The sequence below is a fragment of the Emydura macquarii genome, unplaced genomic scaffold (assembly GCF_026122565.2).
Source record: "Emydura macquarii macquarii isolate MOO-44397 ecotype Brisbane River unplaced genomic scaffold, CSIRO-AGI_Emac_v2 contig_2636, whole genome shotgun sequence".
NCBI lineage: Eukaryota > Metazoa > Chordata > Testudines > Chelidae > Emydura > Emydura macquarii.
Window position 1 is genome coordinate 11,223,515 of NW_027132773.1, and position 26,634 is coordinate 11,250,148.

Below are 26,634 nucleotides of genomic sequence, written 5' to 3' on the forward strand. Positions count from 1 at the left end.
ATATCATAAAGACAAAATACAGCAACATCAGTAAGTGACAGGGAAATAATTCAGTCTTAAAATGACTTGTTATTTAGTAACTGGTAAGAACAATTTATGAAATTAAATTAGAAGCAAGTCAGAGACTTGCTAATATTTTAGTTTGGCAATTTTTTTACTGTATATAGTTTGAACAGACAGAAGAGGAATTCAGATTCCAAGTATCCTTTTAGAAGACTGAAAAAACAATTACTCCATGTTTTTGCTGCTGGGTTCCATTATTTATTAATGAACGGTGTTTAATTCTTGAAAGGAGGAAAAAAAGATTCAGGACAATTCACTTGCTAATCTGTTAGAATCATGGAATTGTAGGATTGGAAGGGACCTAGAGAGGTTTTTCTAGCCCAATCCCCTGCAATCAAGGCAGGACCAAGAATTATCTACACCATCCCTGACAGATGTCTGTCCGTGCATTCACTACACAAGCCCCACATCATTGCTTCAGTCTTTGAAGAAGTTAAATCTGTCAGTTGTGTTGTACAGTTCCCAATATAATATATCTGAAACTATAATTACACCAAGTTGTACAAACACTGACAGCTAGGGGCTCTGTGCTCTTTCCTGTAATCACACAATTGGTTCTTTGGCATTACACAGGTTTGTGCTGATGATGGGGTAGGTGAGTGCTACTCCAACTATGCATTTTAACCTTTGTTTCTGAAAGGTGAGGGGCAGGATTTTTAATCAAGCAGCAGTTTAGCTTTAATTATGAAAAACATAATTAGGCATTATCGTCTAGCTGCAATTACTGACTAGGAAAGTCCTATTTTCATAAGTAGTGACCCTTGCTGTATTATCGCTCTGCTGTTACTGTATTATGAAGCAGTATTTGGCAGCCAGCCAGCCAAAATTAAAAGGTAATCAAAATGTTTCTCTGCAGTCCAGTTATCAAAGTCACTGACTCTACAACTGAGTAAATAATGAAATCAACCTGTAGAGTGACATCTTAACAGAAACCTTGCTTTAAAAATATCTACATCTAGCGGTAAGACTTCAAATGATATTCTAAATAATTGTATACAAAAACCTTTTCAAAATAGGTGAGAAGAACTGTTCTTTACATCTCCTGGTGTTGAGATAAAAATCAGTTTAATGTTTCAAGGCACCACCACGGTTAGAATTTTATACCTGCAAATATTCATCTAATACACTATTATACAGTAACATCAATGTATTAATAAATAGCTTGTGCTATTTTACTAGAGGGGAAAATATAATAAATAGCACATAAATGTTAATAAATAGCTTGTGCTGAGAAGCAATCTATACAGGAATGTTAGCTATACAGTAGGCACATATATTATAATATAAATAGAAAACAAAATTCCTAGAAAAAGCATGTTGAGCACCTTTGTGGTATTGGTTATATTTCTTGTTCTAAACACTATGTCTAAACCTTAACTTACAAAAACTGAACTCTCACAATAATTGCTTATTTAAACCTTTCTTTTCTGGGTAGTTGGCTCTAGGTCATAGGATTACTTTTGGGGACTGAAGACTCTGTGATTGGTTGCAATGGACTGTCTGGTTCATTCAATTGTAAGCTCAAGTTTTCAGACGTTAGAAGGGAAGAATTAAAGACAATTTCACTTAAGTCTGATTTTATGGATACTAAATGTGGATCTTGAAAACTTAAAGGTTTTTCCACTAAAACCTGTGTATTTTCTCGCGTCATTCCCATATCTGATGGTGACTTCCTTTTCATTCTCGTGTAGGTTTTGTCCAGATTCTCCATGCCTTGCTCAGTTTTCTGAAATCGCCCAAAGAACCAGATGAAAAACCCAAACAAAGCAAAAGCCAGCAAACATGGAATAAAGGCCAGGCATTTGACATCAAGGCTAGCCCCTGTATATCTGCTGTGCAAAAACATGTCTCCCTCAGCATAAGTCCTGTTAGTCAGAGGGTTTGTGGTATTTGATCTCCAGTCCCAGGATAACTTGGTTCTGTTGAGGTCCTTTAAGCTTTCTGAGTCCTTCACTGTGTAGATCTTCTGCCCAGGACCAATATATTGACCATATTCATGAGGTTTGTAAAATATTTGATTCTTCCACATATTTAGATCCAGGATTAAAACAAGAAAGATAATTCCATAGTTAAACCATTTACCTGTATTGAAAAAAGAAAACACTGTCATCTGATGTCCTTTTTATAAATATCACAACTGTACTGACATAGTAAATGCCACTCACAGAAAAATTTTCTTTCAATTAATCTGTAAAACAAAGTTATTTAGTCTTGAATATCTTTTAGCATTTCATAATTATGTCTCGGCATGTAATAAATCATTTTGCAAAGCAGTACAGCAGTATATCAATTGAATTCGCACTGTAATTTGTAGGTGACCTGTTGATTAAATCATTAGATGATGTGATTTACATCAATCAACCTAAAAATAACTCATTTCAGGATTTTAAAAATAGTTGTATGAAAATTCTCCTTGAAAAAGCTACATTTGATAGAATTCTTTATATGCTAGCGGGGACATGCTTTGAAAGGATGACAATTACATTGCTTTAATAGTATATATTGTGATTGACTAGTGACCAATGACAATTACGTTGCTTTAATAGTATGTACTGTGATTGACTAGTACCCTTACAGTGAAGCTCAGACATATATATGTGGGAGGTATGGTGGTTCTGGGACATCGTATCCAAAGTACATACAAGATACTATTGTACTAACTCTATTATTTGTATAGACGCCCTTGCAGTATTATCAGAGCCTACTTATTAACTGGAAACATCTTAAGGTCTGACCTTGACATGGTATAAGCAGTGTCCAAGAACTCATCACATTCACATCCCACTGAAGACATTTTAGGACTGGGGATGCATAAGTATATCTAAGTGCTGCACTATGTGATTTTGCACCTAAGACACTCATGCGTATTTTTGCTAGTAATCACCGATATTGATCTGTGTTGGAATTAAGTTTTAAGTATAGTTTTTAGTAAATAAAAATATACACGTGACAGAAAATCTCAAGGCCGAGTTACTTTATTGGTTTGGTAATGAATGGAGTGGTTGAAATTACTGTAGGGCTGTGCTGGATGTTCTGCCATTAATTTGAATGTCTCAGTAAAGTAACCCCTTCTATTTTGGTATTTGTATTTATGTTTTTGAATGGGCTTTTTTAACCTACATTGCCATTTTGGATGAGAATAAACACAAACACTAATTTTCTTCTGATATTGCCACTACCCAGAAACTAAAATACACTGAAAGACTAGCGAGTCAATTCTGCTCTCGGTTTCCACAGTATAAATCTTGAAGAACACCACGAAAGCTATTGGTATTATTCTGGATTTTCACCAATGTAACTGAGAGCAGAAATTAGCCCCATATTTCCTATTATTTCAGTCCCATAAATAGTCCATGAGCCATTAGTAATACTCATAAAAATGTAAACTAAACACAAATACAAATTCTAAACCACCATGCCCCTAGATGCAACGATAAATGGAAACATTTTGAAGGAAACTGGGATTACATTGCACCCCAAACACCTTTTGTGCATGTCAGTTACCTTGGGGGTCCTGCTTGCAACAGTAACCTGTACTGTAATAGTTTATGGCACCATAGTCATTACCAAACCTCTGCTATATTTTTCACCCTGAAGCTAAACGTTCTTGGTGGATTGCACATACCGTTCGGTGTGCGTGCCATGCTCAGGGTTGGAAATAGGTTATTGGTGGTTTTCACACCTCCTCTCAGCCTGCACACACACAGGCTCTGAGGCCATCACCTGAATTCATGAGGATCCTCTAATGCCTCTTCCGCCTGTCTGGAGGAGCTACCTCCTCACATGAGTTCTTCTTTGATTGGCACCACTAGGAAACTGCTATTTTGCAGTGCTTTTTGTTTCTATGGAAACAAGGCAGGCAGCTCTCCAGAGAGCCTTGCTAAGAGTAGGGGGATGGTAGGAAAAGGGAGGACTTTTATGGGCATTTGTAGGAAGAGTTTAATGCTTTGCTTCAGGCTGACAAACCTGCAAGTGAAAAGGGAGAGGAGGAGTAATGAAGGAGATTGAAATTAGGAAACAAATAAGTAGAATGCAACAGGGGTTATAATGAGACAGCCACTCCTATATAGATCAGTAGGTGTTAAGTCCAAAAGGGACCATTAAGATCATCTACTCTGCCCTCCTGCAGCACGTAGAGCAAAGAACATCACCCAATAATTTTGGCATCGAGTCCATAACAGTGAATTGCGTTAGAGCATATCTTTTAGAAAGCCATCAGGCTTGAGTTAAAGACTTCAAGAGATGGAGAATCCACCACATCCTTTGCAAAATTGTTACCATGGTCTTTGTCTCCTAGATTAAAGAGTGCCCATCAGAAATCTCCCCATGTAGGTACTTGGTGTTATATTAAATCCTTGGAAAGTACTTGTATTTAGGGAGAAATCAGCACAGAACACAGAGAGATGCAAACCCATGAAAAATCTTTATTGAACTACACTAAAACCAGCCAGGACTGGCTGAGCTATCCCCTAATAGTCTAACTCTATTGCTATGGCTAAACTAAGCTCAGCTCTGTTGCTACGGCAACCTAGGGGGAAGACACAAAATACACAACACTTAGGCAAAGATCTTCAAAGGTATTTAGAGGCCTAACACCCATTGGCATTAGGCCTCTAAATGCTTTAAGGATCTGTGCCCTAGAGACTGTGATTAAGTTACCTCTTAACCTTCTTTGTCATAAATTAATCTTCTTAATTCTCTCACTGCAAAGCAAGTTTTACAGACTCAATCATTCTTCTAGCTCGTCTCTGAACCATATCCAATTTTTCAACATATTTTTGAAGTGTGGAGACCACAATTGAACACTATTTCAGTAGTTGTCTCACTAATGCCATACTGACGTAGCACCACCTTCCTACTCACAATTCCTCTATTTATTGCATCCAAGGATTAAGTATTAGATGTAGAATTTCACGTGGTTATCCACCTAAGATCTTTTTAGAGTTACTTCTTTCTAGGGTAGCCCCTCCCTCGAGGCATGGCTCAACCCTCCTCCCTGATGTTTGCGACTTGGAGTGGAGTCTTCCCTCTCCTCATGTGGGTTGAGTCCTGGGTTCTTCTTTCGATGCCTGGTGCCTCCAGATGACTCTTCACTGTGCCAGAGAAATGTGGGGTGCTCTCCCTTGGGAATATGAACAATGCTACTAATGGGCAAGAAGTATAAGAACTACTACACAAGAAACAATAAAGTACAGCAATACAACCCCAGCAAAAGAATGACACACCCAAAACAACAATATAACAAAGGGGGATTTTACTGGGAGCAGGAAAATAGGATCTGGGGAAGGCAAGTGTTAGCTTTGTGCTAGCATATCAACAAACAGGTACTAGCTCATTAGCAAATCAACAAATGTCCCATCTCCCAATGCTCACAGCTCTTCTCAACCACTAGCTCCCTTCCTGTAAACTTCCCACGCAGGTGTACACTGAAGATGAGTCTAGAGACAAGTGCTGCTGTGCTGTGAATGTTGGCCATCCTAAACAAAAATGGTCCTCTTACTGTGTCTTCATCCCTGGGTGGGACAAGGTCCTCCTCTGGCTGCTGGTCCAGAGTCCTGTGGAGGTCTTGGTGGGCTCTCAGTAGCCGCACCAGGTCAGATCTCTGTCACTCTGGATGCTGGTCTCGGCAGGGCTGGAACTGCCAGCTCATGGACTGGATCCCACCCCCATTGGTGGGGAGTGGAAGTGAAGCAGAGATTTTCTGAGCTGTTGTGCTTCTCTCTCAGCTCCCAACCCAAAACTGAACCTAAACCTAGTCTCTGAGTGAGGCTGACCCTGCTATGGAGGGGGCTGAGCAGCCCTGGTTCATCATTGACCCAGCAACTGCTTTTCAAGATCACCCTATGCAAAAGCCTCACTATTGGTCTCAGCAGGAGGTTCCAGTCCATTCTGTCCCCACCACTGATGCTAAGCATGCAGGGAAATGGTGTTGGGTGCTCTGGTAGACTTTATTGTTGTAATTCATAGCGTAGAACCCCTCTTGAGGCTCAATCTGGCACTCCAGGAGCTGTCAAACTCTGAAGCGGGGTTACACTAGACACAGTAACCCGTCCTGTAGGTGTGACATCTGTCCTTTGTTCCAAGAGGTACAACTTTTACTTAATGTATTAAAAAGTATATTGTTGAATGAGCCTAGCTAACCAAGCACCCGGGTCGCTGTATAGAACTGACATCATTATTTAGTACATCACTAATCTGTGTGTCATCTGAAGATATTACCAGCAATTTTTTCCTCAGATTAATGTGTGACAAAGCTCTTCCTCTACCTCAGTGGGTCCAGCGCTTCCATATAGTGGTAGGTCAGGGAACTGCTTCACCCTTTCGTGTTCTTCCAGCCTCTAGTGGTGGGGGAGGGTAATACAGCCTCTCTAAGATGGCTGCTTCCTGCTGGCTCCCAGTCCTGTCTCTGGTTCTCACAGGCCCTTGCTTCTTCACTGGGGCTCTTGCCCCTCCAATGAATGGCTGGTGTAGGGAGGGGCCGGTCCCACCCTCGACGCCAGGACCCAACAAGTAGCAGCCTAGCACTGTGGCTTCAGAAAAGCTGGTAGCTTCCTTGGGTTACTTCCCTGTGCTCTTTGATGTAATGGCTGGACCCCGCTCAGCCAGGGGCCCTTTCTTGCCAGGGGAGGCGCTTGACTTCGGACAGTCCCACAGGGTGTGCTGGTGCCAAACCAAATGTGCAGTTCTATCTTCCCGTTGTGACAGGGTCTTTTCCCTCAGGCCTTGTAAAGGTCCTGTGCCCTCTTCGGGCAGGGTTTTCCCTCCCCCAGTCTTTGTATCTGCAGGGTTCTCTCCTGCCAGCGTTCTGCTCCTTCTCCTAAATCCTCCTAGTTCTTGACAGCGTCTTGCCTGCTCACACTCTCTTGTAGTTTGCCTCACTCCCACAACTCCAGCCATACCCTTTCTCTGGAGGGGAGGCTTTTAACAAGTCTTGGTGGGGCCTTGATTGACGCCAGGTATGTTAATTAACCTGGCGTAACCCCTGCTCAGCTACCGGGGAAAAAGGACTTGCGGAGCCTGGGGCTGATATATTGGCCTTCTAGCACTCTCCAGGAGCCATCTAGTCTGATCCTGTCACAAATGATAAAGATAGTGAATGCGACTGGACCCAAAACGGATCCCTGCAAGACTTCCTTAGAAACAACCCATTTGATGATTTACAGCTTTCATCTCCAGTATTTCATGTTTTGTAGAAGAAAACTGAAGTGGAAAACTTGAGTCACACATTATGAAATCCTAATTTCAGCTGCCTTTAAACTGATAGTTTTAGACAATTCTCCCACCATTGCTTTAACATACTGTAGGACGGGCTCCTGCCCGGTCCAGTCCTGGCGGCCCTCCCACGGGCCCAGGCTCAGAGGAAGGCCACTGCGCCTTCCTACAACACAGGGGAATGTTAGTCTTTCAGTCTTTCACCCCAGCCCTCAGGCAGGGCGGGCGAGCAAGTAGTCTTTCGCCCCGGCCCTCAGGCAGGGCGGGCGAGCAAGGAGTCTTTCGCCCCGGCCCTCAGGCAGGGCGGGCGAGCAAGGAGTCTTTCGCCCCGGCCCTCAGGCAGGGCGGGCGAGCACGGAGCAGTGGCTCGAGTTTAGCGGGCGGCAGAGGCTATTTCCCTTTTGGGGAATGGCAAGGATCAGGGGGTAGGGGAGGGGGACGCAGGCCCACCCAACTCCACTGCGTCCCAGCCCAGGGCCCTAGCAGTGGCACGGGTGTCGCCACTCAGTCGGCGGGGCTCCTGCCGCAACATGCCGACTGGGCGTTACCCCTAGTACAGCCACGCCTCTGGCTGTCCCTGGGCTCCTTCCTCCCCGGATTCCCTGGTACCTCTGTCCATCGGCTCCTCGGGGTCGTCGGGGTACACCACACAGGGTAGGCCAGTCAGTCCTTCCGCGTGGACGGGGGGTAGGTTGGGCCGCTCCTCAGCGAGGGGCAGCTCCTCCAGGTCGCTGGGCTGGGGGTACAGTCCAGCCTCCGGCAACTCCTCCAGGTCGGATCCTGTCTCCAGGGGTTGGGCGTCTGGCAGCTCTTCCAGGTCCGGACCAGCTTCTGGGTGGAACTCCCAGTTCTCCGGTTCAGGAGGCTCGTCCCAGCCGCTGCGGGCCTGAGGCTGGACCCGGCGCCTCGGGCCTGGAGACTTCGGCCAGTCCAGAGGGCCCGGAGGCCCAACCCAGGCCTTAGAGGCGGGTCGCCGCGGCCGCAAGGGCGGGAGGGGGTTCCCTGCGGCAGTGGTCTGGCGTGGTTCAGTCCCTTGCCGCAGCCGGCGAGGCAGCACGTCTGTCTCCACCAGCAGCCTCCTCCCTTCTGAGCTGCAGGGCCTACTTTTTATGGCTGCAGCCCTCCCTAAGGCTCCGCCCCCCTGCTGTCGGGTTGGCCGCCTGGCAGGACCTATTGGGGCCCAGTAGTCTGGTTGCCGGGCAGACTGGGCTGCTGGCAAGTCTAGAGTCTGATTGGGCGCCTGCGGCCCTTCCGCGGGCCCAGGCTCAGAGGAAGGCCACTGCGCCTTCCTACACATACCTTTAGCTCCGCTCGTGTTTATACTATCAGGGGCACTAGCACACAATGGCCACTAGTATTTTTTCCATTATGTTGTTTAGCCTTGCCCACATCAGGGCTTTAGCACAGAGGCTGCCTGAAGTGGGAGGATAAGAACATGCTGGGTCAGACCAATGGTCCGTCTAGCCCAGTATCCTGTCTTCTAATAGTGGCTGGTGTCAGATGTGTCAGAGGGAGTGAACAGAACAGGGCAATTTATCAAGTGATCCATCCCCTGTCGTCCAGTCCCAGCTTCCAGCAGTCAGATGTTTAGCGACACCCAGAGCATGTGGTTGTGTCCCTGACCATTGTGGCTAATATCCATTGATGGACCTATCCTCCATGGACTTAGCTAACTTTTTTAAACCTAGTTATACTTTTGGTCTTTACAGCATCCCCTGGCAATGAGTTCTACAGGCTGATTGGGCTTTTGTGTGAAGTACTTCCTTAGGCTAGTTTTAAACCTGATGCCTATTAATTTCATTGGGTGACTCCTAGTTTGTGTGTTAGGTGAAGAGGTAAATAACACTTTCCTATTCACTTTCTCCACACCATTCATGATTTTGTAGACCTCTCTCATATCCCTCCCTCAGTCACTGTTTTTCCAAGCTGAACTGTCCCAGTCTTTTTACTCTCTCCTCATATGGAAGCTGTTGTATGTGGTAATTATATTCAGTGCTGCACTCAAGGGTGGTAGCACATGCCCTCAAGCAGTCAAAACAAAATGCCTAGCATACATTTGGGAAATGGGTAAACATTTAGTTGCTGGTCCAGCAAAGGATGTAAACATACATCCTTGAAACAAACATCCCATTAAAATCCTGGGGACTACCCATGTGTTTGAAGTTAAGCAAATGCTTAGCGCCTTTGCTGGATGAAGGCCTTATATATGAATACATCTTTTAATTGAAAGCCTTTAAAGCCTTCAGTCAACGGAAATGAGAGGCTTTGTATTTTTACACTATCCATATGCCCCTGTTATTTCACAGAGTTAATGTAATGTAACTCTGCATGGAGCTGTGGTAGTAATCCATCTATTATTTCTATTAAACTTTCTAATAAAGTTATTTCACTATCCCTTCTAATGATATTGCATTTTTGCAGGATAGTTGCTTTATATTTTGGCGGAGTAATGAAACATTGATTTTCAAAACAGCTATTGTCATAGCAATTTTCTCTTTGTAGCTGATGAAAAGTAATAAAGTAACTGGTTAATTAATTTTAAGTTACTGCATCAACCAACATCTCTTTAGTGAGCGGAACAAATGACAGCACAACTTAGATTAAGGTGATATTATTTCCAGCAGGGACCAAAACACCACCATCCCCTGTCATAGGGATTCCCACCTAGCCAGATTTGCCTGGTTTATGGCTCCTTTATACCAGTAAAATAGCACAAAGAGACTCAAGTGGATCCAAAGATAAGGTTCTCAGTCTATCTGATATTCCTGGATATCTAAGTTTAAAATGAGGGAACCTTTCATCTTAGAATGTGCTCTCACAGTTAAAGTAGAGATTTTTCATTTTACCGAGTCCGGCATTGCATCTACTTTTGTCCATTAAACTTTGAAAGCATCCACTTTTAAAAGGTCTACAAAGGCATATGTATATGCAGACACACGAGGTTGGTGGTGGATTTGACTGTGTGTCAGACACCTGGGTTGCAACCCTAACGACACTGATTTGCTGTGTGATCTGGACAAGTCACTCAGTTTTTCAGGACTGACTTCTGATTCGAGGCACCTTTGTTTTGGTGTGTCCAGCTTATGAGAGTACTCATGAAAGCCAGTCTCAGGCGTGGATGGGAAGCCACAGTTCCCACTAAGGCCAATCGAATTGTAGATGTGCGTATTAAAATCAGGCTCAAATTAGGCATCCAAAACCAGAGCTGACTTCAGAAAATATTGGCCATAACCTCTTCTGCCTCAGTTACCCCATTTGTAATGTAGGTATTTGTGTGTATACAAATGCTCACACACCTCTGTAAAGCACTTTGATATCTGAGTGCTTTGCTGCCATGTTGGTATTATTAGATAGATGCAAACACACAGTGTATGTAGCTGAACTAAACAGGAAATCCTCTGAGATTTCTCTCAGAACCTTTGTGCCTGGATTGCAATGTTATTGCCTCTAACTGTTCTATTTTTGCCTACAGGCTCCCTAAGGCATCTCTGTGTAGGCAGTGCTCGTCCTGGATCTAGACACGTTACTTTTGGTTTAGCTCCACAAGCCATCCTTGCCATTTAGACGACTACCACAACTGAGACACTTTCTCCTCTGGCTGGAGTGCCAAGTCCTTTCTGAGACCGGCATTAATGCCACTGCAAACACTATCCAATAAGACATTTTAGTGACTGGTGAGACCAATCTCCCCCTCCCTCACTCCCCCCCCCCCATTTTGACACTTGACACATAGCATTTCCAGCTTGAAACCTATCCACAGGGTTTGCGTAGCTCCAGACTCTGCATCTCTTGTGTGGTAGAATAATATGCTGGTATTAAAAGATATCAGCCTGGCCTTTATGTGCATTTTTAACAATGAAAGAATATGAAGGTTCAGTAACAACATTTACTTTTAAGTATTACAGATTTCCCTGGATAGTGTAGAAAGTAGGCTATACTGTGTATTTTTGTAAACTGCAGCCCAGGAAGGAAAGCACACACACTGCAGTGAACCATCTGTCAAGGGAAATCTAGATGACTTAAGCAGATGCAAAAATTCAAGCTCTTTCTGACATTCAGAGATAAAAGCAAGTATGAAAACAGGATAAAAATATTTTACGTTGACAAAACGCACATTAGGAGTGTCTAGGTACAAAAGAATTAAAGCAGGAAGCAATACTGTCTTTCCAGTAGAAATGAGATATTCTTTTGATAATAAATCACTGAAGTGTGAGAACTAGGGCCTGAAGATGTTAGTTCTGCAGTACTGCCAAGTCCACAGGCTCAAAAATCATTAATCAGTAGTAAAAATCACAAGATTGGCTTAAAAAGTTTTAGGGTTATTTTTATTTGTCTTCTGGGTTTGTTTGGTGTGGAGATATGTTTTTTTTGTTTGGTTTAGCTTTTGGGGGTGCGTTCAAGTAACACTTTCAAGCTTTTCCCTGAAACGATGAGGTCTAATTTTTTTTAAAATGGGAGCTGAGATTCTCGTGTAATCATGTGACTCCAGGCTCTAAAAAACCCCCCAAATATCACAAGATATGATAAAATCACGAGAGTTGTAACCACAAAATCTTTGACGCACTGAGTACGGCTAAAACACACTGAGAATTCCAGAGAAAAGCTGGCTAAGGACTCCTTTGCACTTCCCTGATCTTCATGCCAGGTCTTTGCATGACTAGTCCCCCAGTGCTGTTAAAAGCAACCTGAGGGCTGCTCTAATTTAGGCTGACTTGCAACAGCCTCAAGGGGCCAAAAAAGCAGTCCAGTATCCAGGTGGAAAAGGAGTATGCCAGCTATGACCCCTCTTCTCCATCATTCCCCTTTTTCCTTGTTATGCTAGTAGCAGCCAGCTCTAGGCCTGCACAGAATTACCCTTACATGGGCGTGCTCTTTCCCTAGGCTAGTTTTACTAACAGATTACACTGGGAGTGCACCTGCACCCACATCAGATCAGACCAGGACTCAAAATATGAACCCAGGTCAAGATCTCCTGGGTGGACAATATTCAGGGTCTGGATGTCTAGATTTACAGCTTGAGCTCAGCCCTATGCTAACCTAAACATTGTTTCCACCCCTAGACTCCTCTACTTCTCCATCATTATTAATGAGAAAGGGAATTTCTTTTCCAAAAATGATCTGTTTGAATTAGGCACTCTTACTAGGCTATTGTCTCAAACATTTTAATTGGTTAGCCCTGATTTTTTCATTAGCTCCTTGATTGGAATTGAGAATTGCTGTATCTGCACACAATAACAAAACTCTCTAGTTGAAGATGGAGACGATGGCAAGAGCAGATGGTCCAGCTAAAACACTCACCCAAAGGAAGGTTCTTATGCCATCTATGTTAACAGCTGTTTTTAGATCTCCTGAAGAGCTGCATAACACTCAGATAAAACAGGCACTCTGTATACAGGGTATGTGACATGCACTCAGATGGATTGATTTGTCTAGTAAATCTAATAAATGGGTCTTATTAATTCTGAGCAGGGAGAAAAAATATTCCTCAGTCCCTATTCACAAGCTCATTCTTATTCAAGAATGCCTCCGCTCCAAAAAATCAAAGAGGCCTCAATTTCTCTCTGCAGAGAACTCTATAATGCAGAGGTATTGGTTTCCCTTAGCTGGTCTGTTTTCAAACAGCAGCACAGCCAGTAATGAAAGGAAAGGTTTTAGCTATTATAGTTGTTTTTCTTGTCACTACCTTATTTTCTTTAATGTTGCTCATTCTCCCTTCCCCATCCATAGCCTTCAACCATTAATATCCCTAATTTCTCTGCATCCCTGAATCAATCTTCTTTGCCCTTTATTCCCTCTTCTTCCATTCATTGTTTTGTCATCTATATTCTCTCTACCACCCTTATTCCTTTGTCCCCTTCTCTCACTGCACAGTCTCCCCCACCAACCATCAGCCATGGTTCACACCCCCCATCCATTTCCTTGACTCCTGCTCAAACAACAGTTAACAGCTCTGGATGACATATAGGGACCTTGTGGGCTTGCTCCACAGCAAATTCATGTTCTCCATCTTCAGCACCGCCTCCTCACAAAACAACACTACTTTGCCACTGTCACTGAATCCCACGCTCACAACCCATGTCATACATCTGCTACTTTTGACACCTTTCTTGAGCTCTCCTTTCCTCTCCTTTCTCTCTCTGCCCAAGACTTTGCTGAATTCATAGAGAAGGATTTATGTACTCCCTTCATGTACGCCTTTGCCCTCCCCTCTCTCTACTTTCTCCTTTAGTCTGGTTACTGGCCTTGAGGTCACACACATGCTCCTAATTTCCAGCCCTTCCTCCAATCCTACTGTCTCCATCTTCTCACTATTACTGGCTTCTGTTGCCTTACTATTTATCTACTCCCTCTTTTGTCTCTTTTGTCTCAGTTTTCAGGCATATCCTGTTTAACACAACCTCAAAAAACATCCCCTTTCCACACCTGTCTCTCCTTCTACTGGCCCAGCTCCCTTCTCCCTTTCAATGAGCAATTTACAATTGCTGCACTAATTTCCTCTCCCCTAACTCCCATCTGGATCCACTCCAGTCAGACTTCAGTTTCACTGAAAATCCCATCACCAAAATCTCGCAAAACATCCTCCTGGTTTTCTCATGGGTGCCCAGTTCCATCCTTCTTGACCTTCAATACTGTTCATCAGTCCCTCCGACTTGGCAACTTCTTTTCCCTTGCCTTTTGTGACTCCCATAGTACATCTGCTTCTCTCTGATTTCACCTTAGGCATATTCTTCTTCCCTTTGGGAGTCCCACAGGGCTCCATCTTTGGCCCCTTCCCTTACAATTTACTCATGGATAATATTGTCTGCTACCATGGTTTCTACTACTTGCCCTTGGTACCAAGTTTAAATTACTCATCCTCAACTTTAAGGCCCTATTCAACTTCACCCTGGCCACCACATCAGATCTCTTTTCATTGTTTCACTCATTTCTTATTCCTTTGCTCTGTCAACACTGCCATTCTCAACATTCTGCATCTCCTGTATTTGCACCTTGTCCCATGCTGCCCCCATGTATGGAATGGCTTTCATTTCCAACAACACAGGAAGAAATCCTTTTCAAATTAAAATCTCTCCTAAAGACACACACACACTCATTCCATGAGGCATACTACTACCCCTCAGGCCACATCTTACAGCCAGCTTTGCCCTCATGGGCTCACACACTGAGCTCAACTCAGTCGTACTTTAGGATTGGGATTTCTAAATTTCTAACTTTGTCATGTTTTAGAACATATACAACCCCTTTCTATTTGTGAACATTCTGCCGTCTGCTTCTGGTTAAAGGACTGATAGAAGTGTAGTTCTACACTTCTACTAAGACAGTGATTCCTGGATGAGAATGACTGGAGTTAAAAAAGAATATCATCAAAAATCATATTGAAGCTATCTGAAAGTGGAACAGATCTGAAGATGTAATAAATGATTAATCCCTCAGAAGAATCATTTCAGATAAATATAATTTCTGCAGCAACAATAGGTATTACTTAATGGCACAAGATGTTGTGAACTCCTGGGAGAACTATAGGCCTGTTTGGTTCATGGGATACATATTCTTGTTCTCTTCATTGATGGGTTATTTTGAATAAAAAAATGAATCTGAGTAAAAATCATATGATCAAATATAGAACCTCACAAGCTAAAACAGACTCTCCGCAACAGAAAAGAGAACCACGTGACATAGGCATCACCATCTATAAGATTACATACCTGTTATATGTATGTGATATTCTTCCTTGAAGATCTTTTGGAAGTAAGGTAGTTTGAACTGCAGATGTGCATATGGCAAGCCAGGAAGATTTACATCAACATCACCCATGAAATGTGGAAACTCCCAATCCTGTTAAAGAAAGAACAGCAAAAATAACTTCTCACAATATATTACCCGCCTACAAAGTGGTTTAAAATAATAGTAGTAAAAGGATTCTGATGAGTAATGTGGCAAAACAAAACTATTGCAAGTTCTTGAAATGTATTGAGAACAACTTTTTGTTTCAGAAGGTGGAGGAAGTAGCCGGGGGACAGCTCTTTTAGAGTTGATTCTGACTAACTGGGAGGAATTGGTTGAGAATCTGAAGGCAAGTTGGGTGAAAGTGATTATGAAATTACAGATTTCATGATTCTAATGAAAAGAGGGAGTGAGAGCAGCAGAATAAGGAAAATGGACTTCAAAAAAGTAGACTTCGATAAACTCAGAGAACTGGGAGGTAAGGTCTGATAGGAAGAAAACCTAAGGGAAAAAGGAGTTCAGGAGAGCTAGCAAGTTCTCAAAAAGACAATATTAAAGGTGCAACAGCAAACTATTCTGATGCAAAGGAAAGATCAGAAAAACAGTAAGAGGCCAATATGGCTCCATCAGGAGCATTTTAATGACCTGAAAATCAAAAAGACATCATACAAAAAGTGGAAACGTGGACAAATTGCTAAGGAGTAATATGAAAAAATAGCACAAGTATGTAAGGACAAAATCAGAAAGGCTAAGGCACAAAATGAGTTACACTTAGCAAAGGACATAAAAAGCCATAAGAAGAAGTTCTATAAATACATTTGGAGTCAGAGAAAGATAAAGGAAAGTGTAGGTCCTTTAGGAGGATTCCAGAAGAGAAAAGCAAAAATGATAAAAGGCTTAGAAAATCTGACCCATGGTGAAAAGTTAAAAAACTGGGCATATTTAGTCTTGAGAAAAGAAGACTGGGGGGGGGGGGGACGGACAGTCGGACGGACCTGATAACCATGTTCTAATACATTAAGTGCTTTTACAAAGAGGATGGCAATCAATTGTTGTCTATGCCCTCTGAAGGTAGGACAAGAGGTAATCAGCTTAATCTGCATCAAGGGAGGTTTATTTATTAGGAAAAGCGGTTTAGTTATTAGGAAAACCTTTCTAAATATAAGGATAATTAAGCCCTGGAATAGGCCTCCAATGGAGGTTGAGGAATCCCCATCATTGGCAGATTTTAAGAAAAGGTTAAACAAACACCAAACAGGGGATATTCTAGATATATTTGGTTCTGCCTGAGCACAGAGGGCAGGACTAGATGACCTCCAAAAATTCCTTTCAGCCCTACATTTCTTTGATTCTGTGCTTTTCTTTTATCGCCACCTGCTATTGGGTATTTCTATTTTAACCTGGAGTGAGCCACCTGAACTGGAATATTGTTTACATTAGAAATATGTGATTTGATTATGACTTTAAATGCATATAATTATGTACTTAGATATTCACTCAAAATGGTAATGATGAACCTATAGTATCTACTAATAGTACAAAATTAATCTAAGCATATGTATGCCTATTCCTTGCATTTTAAAAAAGGAAATTAGGTTCATGATGCACCTAATTATAAAAGCTTAATCAGAAACTGATTCTTTTCACCTGCAGTAATAGTCTTAGCTCCTATGATTAACTTGGCAAACAATTTATAGATAACAAATCTGGCAAGCAGTGGCCTGATCCTGAAAGTGCGATGCAAGCAGAACTCTGAGAGAAGACAATACTTCCAAATTTTTGTGTCACTTCTCACAGATGTAGCACTGTGGAATGCATTATAATAATACCTATCCCAGTTTTTCAAAACAAATCTATGATCTAAAGTGAGACTCAGTATCAGGATAAAATTAAAAAATAATCTATCAGTTTTTAACATGCATATTAACCCACTAATCTTAAAATTAAAAACATTAAATCAAAGAGTCATTCACATTATTCAAATTAGACATAACATGCGCAAAGCAAAAGAAGCCTTAAATGACCTTAGCCATAATGGGGACCTTAAAATACTAATTTCCCAAACTAAAATAGAAGTTGCATTGAAACTTTGAAGTTTCTTAGAAGTTGCTTTGTTCGTATTACAAGGTAATTAGTTTTAGTTGTGTTAATCATGTATTTCTGCTTAGGCAGTTTGTGAAGACAATAGAAATGTCCTCACCACTGTTTCATGTATTAATTTGGCAAAGATGTTGCCTTGATAATAACAATCATTAGAGTGACAAGTGTTGAACCTGTTGAGCAATATATTCTGGGTTAATATATATATGTATCATTCACATCACATACATTAATATGCATTAAGCACACAATAGCAATGTAACATTATATTGTATACATTTCTAGCAGTTACATATCCTAAATTGTCCTGTCTTTTTATAATCCTATTTACTTATGCTCTGTATCCCATAACACTTTGCAAAGCTGAAGTCAGCTTTGGCATTAGAAATTTGTCAAAGGCAAAATATATTAATGCTCTGCTCTGGTATAAACTGGGGAGGGACCAGTACTGGAATGCTAGTACCCCCTCCAAAAAATAAGGAAAAGTACACAACAACAAATTAAGGAACTGGGATGAACTGGTGTGTTGGATTTTAGTTACGTAAAGAGTTTTGTAAAATTGTCCAATAAAAACTACCAGCTGAAACATATAAGTGGAAGCACACTCTCTCTATTAGATTTATTTAAACACCTGCATGAGAGAGTTTCCCGGATATTGGTATCGTATTTGGCCTTTTTTCCTGTGCTATATTGTTATTGATGTTTAGCAATAAACATGTCTGATATTGGTTATTTTGTCTCTTGAATAGATTTCATAACAAACCAAAGTGTGATCAAGCAATTGACTATACAATTTATCAACAGTCCTTAAACACAGTCTGTCTCAGTGAACTGAAGTACTTCCTCCTATTTACTTGTTTGTAGTGTTGCTACAGTCACATTGGCACCAGGATATGAAAGAGGCAAGGGAGGTGAGGTAATATCTTTTACTGGACCAACTTCTGTCAGTGGAAGGCACAAGCTTTCAAGCTACACAGAGCTCTTCTTCAGGTCTGGGGTAGGAAGCAGTGTCTGAGCTAAGCACAAGTTGGGACAGACTGTCAAGAGAAGGGGTAACATATTGGAGGCAGCCACTTGACGTGAAGTGGGCAATTGGGGGTTAGATTGTCATGCGTAATGGTTTTGAAGTGGGCAATTAAGGCTAGCAGGGAGTGTGGTGTGTGACACATTGTCATGAGCCAGTCTCCTTGTTAAGTTCATGATTTTTGGTAGCTAGCAGCATTAAGTTAAGCATTTAAGTTCTTAGGCTCACCTTTTGAAAGTGTTGTGCAGGTTTCCCTTGAGGACAAGTATGGAAAGATCAGCTATGGAGTGCTTGCTTTGTAAAAAGTGTTCACCCATAAGTGATACCGTGCTTTTGACGTTTTATAATTTTTCTGCGCGAGTTAATTTGAAAGCACAGTGATTTACTCATTTCATCCACATAGTTGTTATTGCGGAATTTGATGCAGTGGATAAGATACCCCCACATGTTGTGATAAGCATGTGTAGGACCGCTGAATCTTGAAAGGTGTGTTGTGGAGGGTATTGATCACTGTATCGGTGGAGATAGACTGATAGACGCTAAGGTCAGACGGGACCAATATGATCATCTAGACCTGACTTCCTCCGGCCCGCGGCACAACACAGGCCACAGAAACCCTGCCGCCGTTTGCCCCTTTTCGGCGGCGGCATTCGGCGGCTCACGCGAATGAAGGTAGGAATATCAAAATGGCCCTTGGCAGGGAAAAGGTTCCCCACCCCTGATCTAGACTGACTTCCTGCACAACGCAGGCCACAGAACCTCACTCACCCACTCCTGTAATAGATCCTTGACCTATGACTGAGTTATTAAAGTCCTCAAATCATGGTTTAAAGACTTTAAGGTACAGAGGATCCACCAGCAAGTGAGCCATGCCCCATGCTACAGAGGAGGGTGAAAAACCTGGATATATCTGTATGTTTTGTGTCTGTTGTTCTGGCATGGTCTGGTGCTGCTTTGCGTTGGTGTGTCCTGGTCTGTGAGGAGCTTGCTTCTGATGATGAGGTTGGCAAGGCTGAGGGGTTGTTTGAAGTCCAGAAGAGGGGGTCCAAAAAAGATTTCTTTTAAGTTGTGGTCCCCATCAAATATGGGTTGTAATCATCTGATGGACCTATTTACTTATTTCATATGGCAGACAAAATGGTGCATGCAATGTGGGGGTTCTTATTAATTATTTTACATGATGGTATCAAGCCCCAATCCAACTGGTGCCCTATTGTGTGAGGCACTGCATTTGCTACTTAGTTACATATACCTACCTCTGGCAATTTGAACGAGAGTATTTTGGCATGGCCCTTTAAGGCTAGAACCTGAAAACTCTAGTCCTGCTGGTAGAATCAGTATAATTACTGCCTGAGTGGTTACAGTGGGAGATGCAGACTGCTGGCGTTCTGCTGATAAAATAGCATTGGATCTGTTCGCATGTATGCACCTGGACATATGTCACACAAAACGGTACAACAAAAGGAAAAACATTAACAACAACAAGCCATCTTTGAAAGAGAAACAAGCTTTATTTCACTAATTTAATCATTAAGATTTAGTGTTGGGTACAGTGTCTATTTCTTTACTTAAATAAATCTGTACTTGGTGGCATTCTACTGCTTAATCACTTCTATCCATGTCTGGCAATTTCCACAGTGGAAATGAAGTGGCAACTTGAGTCAATGATATCAGAATACATCATATAGCTGAGCTTCCTGGCTGCAGCTGAGGAGTGCTCAGCGCAGTGCAGGACTCCCCAACCCTGGGCAGCAGGGGCACTGAGCCAAGTCTTGAAGCATGCTCCAAATTACACCAGCTGCCTGTGGCTTCCCACAGCCGGTAGGACAATTGGGAATTGCTGGAGTCAGGAAAACCCTGGCCATGCTTCCCTTCCTCAGCCACATTGCACATGCTGGCTTCAGGAAAAGCAGTGTTGTAGGAGACTTTCCCTTGATCTCTATATAGTGCTTGAGTTCTAAAAAAGAAGCGCTGGAATGCATGATTTCAACACCCAAAATACCTTACAACAGTACCGTACTTTTTTATGAAGTAGACTAATAGGATTAGGAATGTCTCATGATAAACAGACACTGTGAAGTGACTAGAATTAGCAGGTTGTGATGCAGGATTTTGGAAAAAGGGCTCTTCTGGAAATAGTTAGTTGGCCTTTAAAAAAGTTTTTAAAATATCCAATATTGTTAGCATGAATAATCATTGGTTTACTTTACAGTTATGAAACATACCAGGACACTGTTCGAGCTCACCAAACAAGTGCCAGAATAGCATTCTAGTATGATTTGAGCATTGCTTCCATACCATGTTCAAAGCCACTTCGCACTTGTGATTCAGAGCAAGGAGGCCCTAATGCAGAGAAGCAGCTGGACCTTTGGATTTTAATAATACATAGCTCTTACATTGCATTTTTCATCCACAGATCACAAAGTGCTTTACAAAAGGAGGTCAGTGCCATTAGCCCCATTTTACAGATAAGGAAACTGAGGCACAGAGAAGGAAAGCCACTTGCCTAACCTCACCGAGCATGCCAGTGGTAGAGTTGGGAATAGAATGCAGGTCTCCAGAGTCACAGCCCAGTGCTTTATCCCCTAAGAGGTCAGTTAGACATGGGAACAGAATCCAGGTCTCCTGAGCCACAGCCCACTACTCTATCCACTAGCCCATTTTAAGCACATCTAATTAGCTGAGGCAAATGTTGACAAATATTTATTTATAATTATTATTATATTGACTTAAATTATATATTTAAATTATATGTATATACTGACTTAAATTGACTTACAGCTGGATGTAACTGGAGAAATTCTGACCAGACACATGACTCTCAGTGCTTACTGGGATGATAGATATCATATTGTGTACTAGTTTAAAACAAAATATAACTGTTTTGTTTGTGTGCATGTGTTCTCAGCTCACAGTATCTCTTGCCTAGTTTATATCTCTAGGCTAACAACTCATTGGAAAGAAATACATTGCATACAATTGTATCTACATGAAGAAAAACACACGGAACTTTCAAGCCCTCACACACAGTTGCTGAGAAACCATGTGATCTCATTTCTATAATCTTTATCCTTCCTCGTCCCATTTTTCTTACTGTTTTTAACTCTCACTCACTAAGTCACATCTAAAATTACACTGTCAAGCTTTCTGGAGAGGGATCATGTCTTTTGAAGTTGCTTTGTAAAGTGCCTGGCACATTTTCTGCACTATATAAATAACAACAAAGAAAAAATAAAACACCAGCTCTGTGATGATGGGAACTGAGATTTACTTTTTACTGAAAATTTTCCTTACTTGTTTAGGTGTGATGTCTTTGATATTGCCACTCTGCTGTGTGGCCATGCTGGACTAGACCAGCTCACTGAGACATGAGTTAACTGCTACTGTCTCATGTCCGGTAAGGTTAATCAAGTAAAGACAACCAGAGGAGAGGATAACCTATATCATGGATGGACAATACTGTGTTCTTACTATCATAAAACATATATTAATGTGAGTCATAAATGTGCTATAATCACTTTATATTTTTGCTTTATCCCACAAACATAAACTGTGATTGGGCAAACCGGTATAACCTCCCATTCTAATTTCCAGTGATGTATCCATCAGCCATGAAACTGACCATTGGGATGAAATCATAGCGTTGGTCCCTGGTTTTGATGTATTCATCACTCCACTAATTTTAAACCTGAAAAATCTTGTTAATCAAAAAATATTCATTTTACACAAATTAGTAACAGCACAAAAAGTTTGGAGCGGGATCATAGTTAGTTACTTGAGGATGGGGCTTGCAAGGTTTTGTAGTCACACATTTGAGTAAAAGTTGCTTTCAAGGCTTTAACTGTGGTTCAAGTGATATCATTTTGATTGTGCTAAATTTGTTTTGCCGCTTAAACTGTATGGGTAAGGAGCAAAGGGTTGAAACCAAAGCTTTATATGCCAATCTTTTTATAACTTTTGTTGATCCTTATGTAGCTTTGTATAGATAAGTAAATCATGGTATGTTTATAGGATTTGCATAAATTAAATAAGTGATACCACAAATATATTTATGGTATCAGGCTGGGGACTGTGGGCCAGTAGGCCAGTCTTTTTAAGTCCTTCTAGCTGGTCTGTGAGCCAAAGTTGAGCCAAGGCGAGCAGAATATTTGTGGGAATGGTAAAGAGTGAACATTTATCAGCTTGTAGTTTTATTAAGAGGAAAGATACAATAACCTGCTGTTTAACTGAGCAAACAATGTACTAACCTCAAAGAGACAGGAATATATGTAAAAATAACCTGTTAACAATGAGCAACAGATGTGTAGTCAGACAGCTAGAAATTAATGAAATATCATGGAAAGTTCCAAAATGTTCTGAAAAACAGGATATATTTGGGTCAGACAAAGGGAACTATTAGGAACTGGAACTGCAGACACACAAAAAATTAAGGGTATAACTGGAAGAGGCTGGGATCAGTGTGTCACTGCAGGGTCAGGCACTGTCTAATTGTCTAATCTTTTAATAAATCCAATCCTTCTGACTTATTCACAGTCTTTTTAATTATTTAATAAATTGAAACCAGTCAAACACTGTCAAATGGATTAGAGAGAAATATTATTGATTTATTATTGGTTATTGTTTTATTATTGATTATCGGAACCTTTGTTATCAGTCTCTTGTCTCAAGAAAAAAATCACTGAGATCAGGAAACATTATTCAAAAACCGAGAACGCTATTATTGTTATATATAATCAGTTTATATTACAAGAGGTAGCTGAGTTGAAAGAACTCAATGGAAAATATTCCATGGTTACAATACTTATGTCTGACACCCTCAGACTGTAATTGTCTTTTACACATAATCTATTCCCATAGTTTTCCATTCACATCCCATATTTTATTAAACAAATCTGAATTATCCAATGGCCTCAATGAGTCTGATCCTACAATCCTTAGTTAAGCAACACTCTCACTGAAGCACGGTCTCCAAGACTTTCACCTAACTTTGTCATTTTTTTCTTCAAAAGCATGCATGGATCCCACTCATTTTTTATCTTATATGGTTATTGGTTCCATGTATTCGATTCTAGGCATTATTTACATTTGGGCTACCAAAGGAGCACTTCTTAGAAGTTAGTTTAGTACCTATTTATTCCCACCTTCGATAAATAATGATATCCGCATTTGCAATCCTTGGACGGTTGCGAGCTGGTGTCGATTATGGGTGCACCCATGCAATACCTACCTACTCAAGTGCCAGGAGAGACATACTCTTAAATAAACTCTTGGATTATGAGCAGTTGTAATTCTAAAATGTCCTGGTAGAAGAGTTGTCAGGATTTTCTAATCCCACGTTAATACAAGATGGATCAGCACTAGTGCAGAAACTCCCAACCAGCTTGGAGCCAAGGGGCTAAAGTAAAGTAATAGGCTGATGCTACAACTAGGAATTTTGTGATTCCTCCTGTAACTTATTTTCCCCAGAACAGCCACAATATATTAATACAGACTGTCCACACTAGAAAACTAGTTCTATCAACAATCCTATCGGTTGAGAAAAAAAGAGAGAATGAGAGAGCGAGGCCTAAAATTTTTAAAAAATAGGAGCTTAAAATTAGGCTCTTAAACCCACCGAGTTCAGTGGGAGCTGCTGGGGACACAGTACAGTTGAAAATCAAAACTCTTATTTAGGGTGCCTAAATACAGATTTGGGAGCTTAAATTTGGGCTCCTAAATTTGATAATCTTGGCCAGGGAGTGTGTATATGTGTGTGTCTCTGTGGGAGTCAGAGATTCAAAGCTGGGAGTCACACATTACCTGAGCACATGAAGCTCAGGGTACATCTACACTTAGAGTGGCAGAAGGGGTAATTTCGATCTTGAGGAGACATACCAGTGCTAGCTTTGATTGAGCTAACACACTAAAAATAGAATTGTAGCCAGAGCTGCATAGGCCATGGGAGTGGCTAGTCGCCCTGGATACATATCTGTTGGAGATTCTAGGTACATTCTTGGGCAGCTCTCCCACGGCTTGCACCACTGTTGCTACACTTGTATTTTTAAAGCACTAGTTTGATCTGAGGTATGTCTGCTTGAACTGGAAATTATACCTCCAGCTCAAAGTGTAGACTCTGATATAATTGTTCAGCTTCTCCACTGAACTGAAGGCCAATGGGAAGAGAAGAGGAAGGGGAGCCTGTTCACTTTGTTGGCTAAAGCCAGTCTGAGACTGCCAGACACTAAACCCAAATAAACTGAAGGGGACACTCTCCCCTCCATATCCTAACAAACTGGGGACTGTGACAGATACTGCCACCACATCATAGCTTTGGGGAGTATTGCATTGACGTTATGAAGGTTATATGAATCATTGTGGGCTAGGGATTGTATTCCGCTCCATGGGGGAAGTTACTGCATCCACTCCAGGAATGAAAAATAGTCCCTGTAAACAGCTCCAGAGAAGTACCCTGCCCCAGGACGGCTTGCATATAATGGTTCAGGTTTCAAGGGATGCAGACAAGAAAAGAAAAAACTTGGGGTATAAAGGACCAGCTTGAATTGACACAGGAGCTTTCCTTTTGATTAAGCAAATGGACATGTCCAGCAAGGGAACCAGTCCTGCTGATGGGTTGGAAGGACTTTGATCTGCCAAACTCCCCTGTGGGGATGATGGATGACTGCTGGTATGTTTAGACATTTTTATTATTTTATGTGTTCTCTGTATGCTTTTGTCCCTAAATAAATGTACTGTACTTTAAGAGAACTGCTTGGTTACTGGAACCAACTCTGATCATAGCCCTTGGAGAGAAAGCAAAGTGCAGGAGCTGGACTTTAGTCAGACCTGCTGGGATAAACTCAGTGAAGGGAAAGGGGGTTGTAAGCCTAAATCCCAGTGAAGAGGGAGAGGAATGTGGTCTCTGCCCAGAGAGAGGTGATGGCTAGAGGCCTGAGACTAAGAGGGGATTCCTTGAGCAGGCCAGGAGTCAGTCAAAGGTGCAGGTACCCTGAAACCAACAGGGACTATCCAGAGACAAGGGGGTGAGTAATATCTTTTTTTGGACCAGCCCATCCTGTCTCTCTCATATCTTGGGACCGACACGGTTACAACAACATTGATAGGGACCATCCAGAACAGTCACCAATGCAGTCGCAGCATGGGTATAGTTGTTCTTCAGCAAAATAAACACAGTTCAGCTTCTGTAATATTCAGACAGCAATTTTTGCAGCAAGGCCAGGGCATCCAACAGAAATTATCCCCACTAATGGTGGGAAGTAATTAAACAGCTTCAATTTTCTATCTGCACAAATATAAATTCTTTACTATTGTGTTAGAAATCAATTTCATATCTGACATCATGTGTTCATGTACCTCATATTTTCTCTCCACATCTTCCAGTCTTCACTCTATGATATCTGCTCCAGCACCAAAGGTTAATCACTGCAGGTGCTGTGTGCTTTAATTTCTCAACTGATAATAATGTAGATTTTACTTGTTCAGTCTTAGTGTTTGCTATAGTGGTCCCCATGCTTTGCAATATCTAGGGACTCATTAACAAGTGGACCCTGAATGCCATAACTAGACTGCAATCATATACATCTGCGTAATTTTAAAAATAAATGCACACAGCCATACCCATAGCTCATATTAGTCTCTCTCATAATGCATGAATAAAAATGGTTTCATGTTTGAATTCACCAGCAACCAAGTCCTGCTGGTGATCCATTTTGATTTCATCCTGCGGTTACAGGGAGAGGGCAGCTATACACTGCATTTAAGACCCTGGGGGTTCACACTGGACCCTCACCTCCACAGTAGGCACCTCTGATTTACAGTTTCCAAAAGCTGCCTCATTAAACTGACATGCTTCAGTGCTGAGAGCACCAGGAAGGGCATGTACGCTGCAAAAGGGAGATCAAGCTTGAGGACAAAAGTATTGTGATTTCCTAATTTCCCAAGCCGCGATATACACCCATAGCTTCAAAGGAAGATCTGGAATGGAATGAAGCAATGGAAATACTGTAGTTAAGACTGAGAAGGCATTTCCACCTTAAATTCCTATTTCAGTACAAAAACTAATTTCTATTGTTTAGTTTCATCCTAGAATGATTGTTACTTAATTTTAGGAAAATCTGTTTGGCTTAATGGGGGGTGAGAAGGGAAAGCATTGTTCAGATACTGAGAATTCTTCAGTTGTTTTTTTGGACTTGGATAGCTCTTAAATAGATTAGTTTTAAATCTCAGCAGATGATGTACACACACACTACACTCCTGTTTATCTGAATTGCCTGGGGGACATCCAAAACTTTTGGGATATCTGGGCATTTGGATAAACTGAAATGTCATTAACTAACATAGGGCTACATGAAGGACACACCATGGATTTGAATAACTAGGATTTTTGGATAAAGGGAATTCAGATAACTGGAATTATACTGCATATGTATTCTTAATAAGATGAAATGGCATTGCTTTGTTTGAAGAAACCTAGTTCTGAAATAAGAAACTAAAAGCTGGAAGATAGTCAGCTC

General features: G+C 41.5%; 1 protein-coding gene across 6 annotated transcripts in view; it reads right to left on the bottom strand.

The window, feature by feature from the left end:
* Window positions 1–1,111: 1,111 nt before the first annotated feature.
* TMEM117 (transmembrane protein 117) overlaps window positions 1,112–26,634 on the bottom strand; it is a 253,739-nt gene continuing 228,216 nt past the window's right edge. For 5 of the 6 annotated variants that reach the window (XM_067564169.1, XM_067564168.1, XM_067564167.1 and 2 more), the window contains 2 exons: window positions 14,982–15,111; window positions 1,112–2,145 (listed from right to left, as the gene is read on the bottom strand). In XM_067564169.1, the coding sequence (XP_067420270.1) occupies window positions 1,505–2,145; window positions 14,982–15,111 (771 nt within the window). In that variant the 3' untranslated portion in view covers window positions 1,112–1,504. Of the gene's footprint in view, window positions 2,146–14,906; window positions 15,112–26,634 lie in introns of those variants that run through there. The other variant, XM_067564172.1, reaches the window with a different exon arrangement.